The following is a 10,000-nucleotide window of genomic DNA, read 5'->3' on the forward strand; positions in this document are numbered from 1 at the left end:
TGTTCTCCAGGCACTGAAAAATGCAAATCATAAGACATTAGTATTACTTTGAGAGCAGTTGCATTATAAGTAATGGCGGGCCATCGATGAACCCTTTTGCTGACTTTCGCAAAGTTTGAGGTCATCCTCGTCTCCAGGGTATCTCATCTCACCATTCTTCGTGGAAGACGATTTGTTTCGAGATCTGTCCTGTCGTCTACACTAGCCCCTCCTCGAAAGCTCTTCCCCTCTTGTGATTAGTACGTTTTTTCCAAAATATGTAATTTAGTAAGAGGGTATTTACTGTTACACTTGTGACTTGTGTCTTCGGCCAGGCTTGTCATTCTACAGCGTTATTTCTCTTAAACATATATGGTATAGTTGTTCAAATTAAACTATATCAGAAACACATGCGGAGTAAGATTTCACAAACTGGGGCCAGTTGATTGCTTGAAGCCTGGTTAGCACTAAACGTTGGTTAAGAGGCATCAGAACCTATAGGTTTCCATGGTATTTAACGCTGCCGGTCAGCGCTAACCATACTTGGAGCAACCCGGGCCTGGCCTAAACGCAATAGAGCGACTTTCGAATGTCCTTGAAAAAGTGTTCGCTATTTGTTTCACGAACCAATGTTTGGCAAGATTAAAACAAAGCTTCTCCATATTCCCTCCAAGGAAACACCTAATATGGCGTAAACAGTACGATTGCCCAATCACATTACTGCATTTCAAATGACGTCAAAGCCTAACCTTCCAGAAAGTTCCATGGAGAAATGACATCGTTTGTATCCGCGTTCACCAAGCCAATGAAAATTCGCGCTCGTTTGTTTTTGTTCGATGAGCCAATTAAATGCTTTGCATTTTTGCTTACGTTCTGTTTTTCGTTATTTTTCAAGGTCATATAAAGGCGCTCTAAGAGCAAGCTACTGTACCTTCTTTTCCTCTGAAACAAACGTTTGAGCTAGCACAGTAACGCGTCTTTAACGGTACATCATCTTTGTCGTACTGGCACCAGTGACAACTGACAATACCTTCACAGGTCTCTGAGCTAGTTCTTGCGCTACAGTGGGGATCGAAGCACTTTTGTAAGCCTGACTTGCGATTATCGCATTCATTACTGCGATTAGGCGGACCGAAATAAGTTGGAACAAACGCTTGAGGCGCAGGAGGTGGGCAGATTGGAAGGCTGAAAGCATTCAAAACAAGTGTAGGTAAGTTATGACACAGCTGGATAAATGAAATGTTGTATTTTTTGTTATAGTTATGTGCATGAACTCGAACGCTTTAGCTCAAGTGTTACGACTGCAGTACAAAATGTTACCAGTGTTACAACATGAAAATTACTATCATCTTTTTGATTACAAACTCGATTGGATCAAGATCACGATTACGATTCGTATGGCGATCCCGAACACGATCTTTATCTCGACCCCGAACATAATCACAATCGCAATCACAATCACTCTCACACCGGTCACAAATTAATAGTATACTTTGAACAAACCTGCTGTTGGGGAACTGACTGAGACAATAATTGAATTGCAGCGGGGAGGTGCAAGGGCACTCACACTTTGGGGACAAATAAGAACATTTGCGATCAGAAGAACAGGAACACGACTCTGCAACACAAAACATCGAATCCCTGACGGCCACACCTGCAAAGAAATGTCGAAGTATAACATCAGTTTAAGTCATACTAGCCTAGACAATACGAAAGGTTTCTTTCTATGTGGCACACTACGAGATGCAGTTATTCAACATCAAAAGCTTAGTGGTTTAAACTTCCAAATACAACATGAAGGTTTTGTGTGTTTTTTATTTAGTCGTTTGGGCAGGCTGAATTTTTGGCAGCTTTAAAGCGAATGTGGACTTGCCGCTATACCCACCCACTCCCCCTTCCCAATGCACTCACAAAAGACAGTCACAACACCTGGGACTCCATTCTCTACTATTCTCGAAAAGCGTGTGGGTTCTACGGCGAATTTATGAACTTGGAAGATATTTGTGATACGGGTGCCTGCGGTTTATAGTCCTTATCCGAAAATATTAATCCCATCTGAGACTTACGTTTATCTGTGTTTATTTGCTCATCAAATATAGTCAGCATCATTAGCATTTCTTAGAGATAAATTTTGTCTTTGAGAAGATTTTCGGGAATCCATGAGAAAAGAGGAATTTCGAAGAGCATCGATGTGTCACGCTTCTTTTGTTTTCAAACCACGAGCATCTTACTTGACATGCGCAAGCTAAAGCATGGACATACTTAAACACGAGTGCATTTGGCTATGATGCATGCGGGAGTTTGAAGAACATAAAAAGGTACAAGAACTATGAGAGAGAGAGTTTCTCGAGAGTCAGTTTAGCATTTTACTCACCCCCCAGATTTTCCGAGTTAATCATAAAAATTACAATTCCTCGATTGTGAGTGATTTAAAAAACTCACGGAGTGGTTTTTAATTAAGTGTCGAAAGTAATTAATTGCTTTGGTTTATAATTACTTCACTCAATGATTGGTTCAAAGTTCTCGCGCCAATTTTTCAACCAATCAGAAGTGAAACCAAAACCAATCGTTGCTTGCGCGTGCACATTTTTCCGCGCTTTTCTGTCGGCTACGTCTAATTTCTTCGAGTTTTGATTGGTTTACCGGATTGTCTCGGTCCTTTTTGATTGGCCAAAGTAATAACTTTGGTTTTGGTTTTACGACACTCATTTGAAAAACGCTCTATTTTCCACAAATTCACAGTTCAATAAGACAATCACATTCAAAGTTGTTGTTCAAATCAACCAATCACAATCTTGGTTTCAATCACAATAGAAACAGTGTACAGACTGGGGCTTTCTTTCTTTCTTTCTTTCTTTCTTTCTTTCTTTCTTTCCTTCCTTCCTTCCTTCCTTCCTTCGTTCCTTCCTTCTTTCTTTCTTTCTTTTTTTTCTTTCTTTCTTACTTTCCTTTTTTCTTTCCGGGCGGCATTAAACAATTTACGCCTCCTTTTTCAGTCTTTTAATGCAAATTTTCCCTTTCTTTTATAACTTGGCTCTTCTTCTTCTTTTCTCGGAAATTGTAATTTTTATGATAAATTGGTAACTAAAGAGGACTTCGTGTCGTTGACTTCGGTTTGTAATCAAATTCATTTGTTATCATTCGCATGATTACAGACCGAATTGGACTCCTCTCAGTCCTAGTACCATTACTAATCATAACCCTTTTTAAGCACAGACTAATATCTAAAAAATCAGGCTTGAAATGAAATTTATAATTTACGAAAGAGGCAGGTCGAATTTGTAATAAATAGTGTCCTCAATGTTCGTTTATTATGCACGATCAATGACGAGAAATTATCATTACATTGGTGTTTGCCTTGTTGAAATTTTCAGAAATTTAACGTTAAAGTGATTGACATACCTATGTATGCATTTGTTCCCATGATTTTCGACAGCTGATACTTGCTGCAACTATCACCATTGTTTAGTTCGTTCACAAAACCTCTTGGCAAATCAACTTCATAAAAACTCTGTTTCTGGATTTCTTTCAAATTACGACACTGTCTTTTTCTCAGATATCCTCTGCTTATTAAGTGCTCGGCAATGTTCTTCTCTTTCTGCGTAATATGCACATATTCGACATCTGCTGCTGAAGCTGTCGACAGTAAAAAGTCTTCGTGCATTATCAGGAAGCCAGCGTCATTCATGACAAAACAGAAGTATGTCTTTATATCTTTACATATTGGATACACTTTGGTCAGCAGACTGAAAAATAACCAAAAAGGAAAATTCAGAACGCTGTCATACTATGATACGCGGACGCCTGTCTGGATGATGCGCCTTAGGGGAAACGCAAGTCAGTTCTTTTCCTTTTTTGTTCATGAGGGATGTTTTGTTCTCCCCCCTCCTTTCCTCTGTGGGGGAGTGCCAGGCACTAGACGCGGACAAGAACAAAAAGCCTCTTCGTTCTCGCAAACCCGAATTCCTTCGCACCGTGTGTCTCTTCATCTTTCGCTTCGAACGTCTCCCTTGCAGACTAGTCTAAAGTCAACTTTCTTTCTTTGTAAAAAGCTACAATCCTGGAGAAAACATTGAAAAAAAACTCTAAACATTTTTGTCTCGGATCTAGGATTGCTTCAGAAGCTTAAATGGTGAGGCGAGACATTGCAACGGGCCAAACAAGAAAATAATGATTCTACAAACAGGAAGAAGTTCCTGACTATTTGCGTAACGTTAATAATCTGCGTTGTGGAACTTTAATATCACTTAAATTCTGGTCATTACCTGTAAAAATATGTCAGGGGAAAATCGGCGCCCATTACTCCCAACACATCGTCATTTGTGTGGTGAGGATAGCTCGGTTCGCCAAGAAAAATCGATCGAGCTGCTGTTATTACCACCCCTGCTCCTTGAGGGCCTGAAGCGTCTAAATATGGTGTTGTAAGCGAAACTAAACCTGTATTAGCCAAAGCGGTGTAATACCTGCGAACAAGAATACATCATGGTGTTAATTTAACAACCTTCCTTTCATGTCATGGAAAGATTTGGCCTGCCGAATATCAAACAAAATCAGATTTTGTAGAAACTATAAAGAAGGACTATAAAACGCATGCCCCGTCTCAGAAAGCCTTTTTAAAAACTCCGTAGGACGTTAAATATCTAACAAACTTTTGAAAAGAGCATAGGAGAAAGTTCCCTGTGTTGTAGATTGGCCTGGATTCACCAGCAAAACATGGCCGGCTTCGCAGTAACGTCTCTAAGAGGCTTATGGTTTATGAGGACACGTAAGTCTAAAACTCTCATTAGTCAAAGAGGACTTGGTCGAGAGTTGGAGGATGTAGATATTGAAATCTGTAAACTCAAAACGAACTATTTATGGCAGACGCGCCATTATTTTCCGCCTGTCATGTTTGTCGCTTCATCATCATCATTATCATTTATTGCAATATTTACAAAAGGTTGAAGCACGGTTCCCACCCGAAAATAGCTAAGCTAATCGAGTATATATATTTTAAGCAAAAGCCTTTTTTTGTATTTCAATGTTAGCAGATTGTCACAGAATTGTAGACCGCGAAAAAGGGTTCTATCTTGTGTAATTATCTTTTCATTCTATATTAAAGTGGAATTAAAGGAAGACAGGCCTTTTCCTATTTGCCATTGATATCGAGATCCATCGTGACGACTTCTAGGTTTTGTCTGAAGAATTGGTTGGCATGTTTTTTAAATGGTTTACGCCTCAAGAGAACCCTAACGGTTTTGCTGTCCTTCCTTTTATCAATGGTGTTACGCAACCTCTAACAAGAATTCTTCGAAGACACGATATCCGAGTTGTAAATAAGCCCCTCAAGACTTTACAACAAGAATTCCTTTCTCCTAAATTCAGACCAGCTATTGAACACCAACCCAACGTGGTTTATAAAATACCCTGTGCCGATTGTGATTGGTGTTATATAGGTGAAACTGGCCGTTGCTTTGAAACCCGCAAGAAAGAACACGTTAGGAATGTAAAAATATGTGCTAATGGGTCAAACATTGCGAAACATGCGTGGTCTTTCGGTCATCGCATTGATTTCAATCATTCTCGAGTTATCGACAAAGGCTCTTTTCGTGTTAGGAAAACTCTAGAGGCCTGGCACACCTCTTCTACCAAGCATGCTGACAATAACTTTAAGCCGATTCCTAATCAGTATAAAATTCTTTTTAAACAATAGCCACCATTTTTCATACCTTTACTCTGTTCTTTTTATCATTTTTATCTCGCCTTTTCTGTATATATTTCACTAATTTACATTCAACGTTTTATCCGTGGAAGGCTGTAGATCGACAGCCGAAAGCTTATATTCTTTTTCAAAAAAATTTTAGCCAGAGAACGTTTTTTATTGTATTTTGATATAATTATTATCGTTATTTTCCTTATCGGTATCCTTTATTACTGTCGTCGTCACCACTAATGCTGTTAATTTACCACCATCGCCAGTGGCGCCATCCACCATCTTCTCCTTTCTATCATCATCAGCGTTATCAACACCGTCGCCATCGGGGAGTTTCAGCACGCGACATTTTTGGCCGCGGACGGCAACTGGAAATGAGCTGTTTTCCCTTTTAACTTGTCTTGTAACTACCACCTTTATATGGCTAAATATCTGTCCTCCATTAGAGATGATTAGGTTAAAATCTGGGAGACAATACTGTCCCGGCATGTGAAATGTTCATTTCCGGTTACCGTCTACTGTTCAACAACGTCGCGTGCTTAAACTTCCTATTTATCAGGGGCGCTTTTTAGCCACGGAAGGCAACCGAAAGTGAGTTGTTTATCCATTTAATTTGTCTTTACACTACCACATTTGTATTGTTAAGTATCTTTTCACTAGTAGAGATGATTAGTTTGAAAATCTAGAAGAGGCCACTGTCCTGGCATGCGAAATGTTCACTTCCGGTTTCCGTCTCTGGCTCAAAAATGTCGCGTGCTTAAGATCTCTGTTATCATCATTATCTTCATCACCATTACCGTCATCCATAAACATCATCATCTCCATAATTATTACCACCACATTATCAAAAGTGTAAAATCTTCGTCATCTCAGATTTCTGACAGCTTTCCAATGATCTCATCAATGAGTAGAGGAAAATGCTTTTACCTTTTGAGAGTAGCTTTTTATAAAACAAAAATTGTACAGTGTAGAGGACTGAATAAAGATGAAACTAATGATTTATTTACCATGGTCTTTGTCTGTGATCATAGCCTTTTTCCTGCGCAGTGCCTGGTAATATCCGGAAAACGCCATTTGAGGTCCCAATGTATCTCCAAACCAAATATTGTGTGAGCTCAGTTTTATCACGTAACCACAAATCTTCAACTTTCCACGTGGCAATCACAGTGTCACGTATTCCTGGTCTCAGTCCTGGATTAGGAACTTTCCCAGTGTCGTCCATCATGTAAGCATTTAGTCGCTTTACATCTTCCAGTGTCAAGTTCTTGCCAATGTAGTTATAAGTATCCGTGTAAGCATCGGCTGCAAATTTTACCGTTGTTTCGTCTGCAAAGCAATCATTAATATTGACGTTTCGAGTTTTCATTAAGGGTGGGAGAAGTCAGACCAATGTTGTGAAACTTGCTGAAGCTTCAAAATCTGGCCAAGACAAAGAAGCATTAGGGGTTACTCTTCCGCCAGTTATCATGCATTGTCAGAAAACCCTAACGAGCATTACCACCCTATTTCCCCCACGACCTAGTTGTCACAGGATATACTTACTTTTAGTAGCCAATAATCCAAAATGGGAGCATGATCTTTGTGGCGGATCCAGATTGATTCGGTGATATTTGAACTTGTACCCTGGTGAAATGAGAGCATAAAATAGAACACCACAAAATTAGAGAAGTTTTAAGTCCACCATGGAAGTACTACCGTTTCCTGTGGCCACGATCCTCTTGGTCAAAGGAACAACAATTTTTAGCTCACTTGCGCAGTCGTAGTGGTTTTAAACGGTAGTGGTTGCAAAAATTGACATAAACTGAACGTATTTCGAAAACTGGTCAAAGGTCGTTATTTCAAGTGTTCAGGTGCTGTCCTAAAGAATGGCGGGCTCTGGAGATTGCCAACTTTGAGTCGTGTGTAAAGGCCCGGGCAATGGATTCGACATTTGCTTCAAAATCCGTTCCACTTTGTTGAACAACGACGTTCAAACCGTTTTTACGTCACAAACTGTTTTGCATTCCTGTTTTCAAACGGAATTTTGCATTGCAAAGCAGTTTGAAATTGTGAGGTAAGAATGGTAAAACATGTTTGCTTTTGGTGAATTTAGGTGCACTTTAAGGTCATTACCTTTGGGCAACTGGAGAGGGGTCAGCTCATCTTTAGCCTGTGAAACTGGGACAACAACTCCAAGTGTAAATTCAGTTTCTTCTAACTGGGTCCAATAGTACGTTGAGTTCACATCTCGTACTGTCACTCCTTCTTGCTCTGAGACCCCTCTTGGTAGAAATCTCTTAGACAAAAGGGTTTTGGATTCTTTTCTATTACTATAAAGGAAGAAATGGAGAATTGACAAGGGTTTTTTGCCTAGTTTTAATAGCCCTTATGCGTGATGACGTCTGATCAGCTAATTTCACCACCAAGCCTCGAATTCGAAAGTCAAACTTGTAAATTTTAGCTTGAGCTTAATCCCAAAGGAAGAAACGTGTTGCGTAGAGACCTGGCTTCTCAGTCGATGACAGCGGAAGTGATCACTTCACATACTAATGCGTATTACCGTTAAAACATTTTCAAGAATAATCATAAAATGATCGATTGGTTATCGGACAGTTCGATAAGCCAATCACACTCAAAGTTGTAGTTTAAACCAACCAATCACAACCTTGGTTTCACCTTGTGATTGGACAGTTGTTGTACACGTCATCAAGCGTGCGCTAGTTGTGCGTACTTGAATCATTTATCTTTTTCCAGAGCTATTAAAAAAAATTAGAAACGTTGAGCAGATTAAGCTATAAAAATTTTATCACCGTCATCTCTACGTATTTTGTCATATATACAGTTAATTGATACCGATAGGACTTCGTTTCTTACAATTCAGGGAGTAATCGCGCTCGAAATTTCAAATATTTTGCTATTACAAATTATTGCAATTTTTGGTTTTTTTGTTTTGTTTTTCATGGTTAAATTTAAGGTCTTTTTGCAGTGGACATTTCTCAACAGCAACTGCTAATCGTGTCTTTGGAAAATTCAGAATTCCTCTCTTGGTAACCAATGGATTGAGAAACCATAATGGCCGGTCTCATTAAACAAAAAGAACAAAAAATCAAAATCATACATGGTAATGGAGTTAAATACGTCATTGAATTCTGGTTCAGGTTCCAACGCTCGTATGTCCAAATAAACCGGGTCTTCATATGCACCGGAGGGAGCTGGTAACAAAGGATGAACGACTGTTCTTCCAAGTCTATTCGTCATAAACGCATAAGCACCGTGCCCTTGATTTTGAAATAGGGAGATATCTGATGTCAGGTCTTCGATGTTGATATCAGTGCCAGTAACTCCGATAAAGTTACCGTTGTGATAACAGGGAAGAGTAATCGATATCAGAAGTCCTAAAAACAGAGAGAAGGAAAAAAACATTGGCAAAGGAGAAGTGAAAGGCTGATCAAATTTTCATTTTAATTAACGGTGTCACATTTTTGCTGTATCACATTGCAACCAATTTTTTCGTTCAAATTGTAACTTCCCATTAGAAAAACACCATTACTTGTAACACTGTGACCCTGATGAAGAAAGGCACTGCCTTTCGAAACGTTGTTAAATACGACAGATAATCCTTGATCACTGTTTGATCAGCTTTTCACATCTCGTTTGCTAAAATAGTTATACGCTTATTAGATCCTTCACCAGGATCGATCATTCTCGTCACCAGAGCCTCGGGTCGACCCAAGGCTCTGGGAAACTCTGCTTAGCAGAACATGCGCCGTAGGGTTCTTACAGCCAAAAGTTGGCTATTTGAACCTTACGGCGCCTGCTCAATCCTCGTGCTAACGTGAATGCACCAATTAGAGACGCTTTTGATTGTTCTTCACGAAAACCAATGAGAAGACACTTTGTTTCAGGGTTCCCCAGAGCTCTTCTCTCTCTCGGTCAAGAGAAGAGCTCTGGGGTCGAGATTGCAGGATCGATCATCCGATGCTTCTTTTTTGTTATGTTGGTCCTTGCTACTACAATTTAGTTAAAAAATGTTGAACTGGAGTTTAAAGATCACATACAAGATCAAGAATATTCAAATGCTTCGTTTATTTATGGACTTAACATAATATCGCGTTTCTGGTTGGTCAATGACGAATGCATAAGTAGGTAAAACAGTGCAATACAGAAGTTACTATAGAAACAGTGATGGAGTAATTTTTTTTGAGCGTATAATGAATAAAAAAATCATGTGAACTGTGTCGTGCATTTCGTGATTGATCGTTACTAATGGTGTTTTGAAAGTTCTCAAATTGCACTCAACTACGACTCGTACAGTTTTGAGAACTTTAAGAACACTGATCATTCGTGCAC

The 10,000-nt window shown here is 39.4% G+C and overlaps 2 protein-coding genes and 1 long non-coding RNA gene across 3 annotated transcripts in view; 1 reads left to right on the forward strand and 2 right to left on the reverse strand.

The window, feature by feature from the left end:
* The window catches only part of LOC138056622 (small ribosomal subunit protein mS25-like), a 194,238-nt gene extending 186,927 nt beyond the window's left edge, over positions 1-7,311 (reverse strand). The window contains exon 1 of the mRNA XM_068902465.1: positions 7,307-7,311. The gene's annotated coding sequence lies outside the window, so the exon portion shown is untranslated. The remainder of the gene's footprint in view (positions 1-7,306) is intronic.
* Positions 1-10,000, forward strand: part of LOC138056624 (uncharacterized) — a 17,856-nt gene that overhangs the window by 5,968 nt on the left and 1,888 nt on the right. The window contains exon 2 of the long non-coding RNA XR_011133487.1: positions 1,018-1,189. This is a non-coding gene — a long non-coding RNA (uncharacterized lncRNA). The remainder of the gene's footprint in view (positions 1-1,017; positions 1,190-10,000) is intronic.
* The window catches only part of LOC138056613 (VWFA and cache domain-containing protein 1-like), a 34,303-nt gene that overhangs the window by 3,084 nt on the left and 21,219 nt on the right, over positions 1-10,000 (reverse strand). The window contains exons 6-14 of the mRNA XM_068902453.1: positions 8,769-9,045; positions 7,784-7,980; positions 7,214-7,294; positions 6,679-6,997; positions 4,245-4,442; positions 3,382-3,725; positions 1,483-1,633; positions 911-1,164; positions 1-13 (exon numbers count right to left, since the gene is read on the reverse strand). The exon at positions 1-13 is cut by the window's left edge and continues 151 nt beyond it. Of these exons, the coding sequence (XP_068758554.1) occupies positions 1-13; positions 911-1,164; positions 1,483-1,633; positions 3,382-3,725; positions 4,245-4,442; positions 6,679-6,997; positions 7,214-7,294; positions 7,784-7,980; positions 8,769-9,045 (1,834 nt within the window). The remainder of the gene's footprint in view (positions 14-910; positions 1,165-1,482; positions 1,634-3,381; positions 3,726-4,244; positions 4,443-6,678; positions 6,998-7,213; positions 7,295-7,783; positions 7,981-8,768; positions 9,046-10,000) is intronic.

The sequence above is a fragment of the Montipora capricornis genome, chromosome 7 (genome assembly GCF_036669925.1).
Source record: "Montipora capricornis isolate CH-2021 chromosome 7, ASM3666992v2, whole genome shotgun sequence".
Classification (NCBI taxonomy): Eukaryota; Metazoa; Cnidaria; class Anthozoa; order Scleractinia; family Acroporidae; genus Montipora; species Montipora capricornis.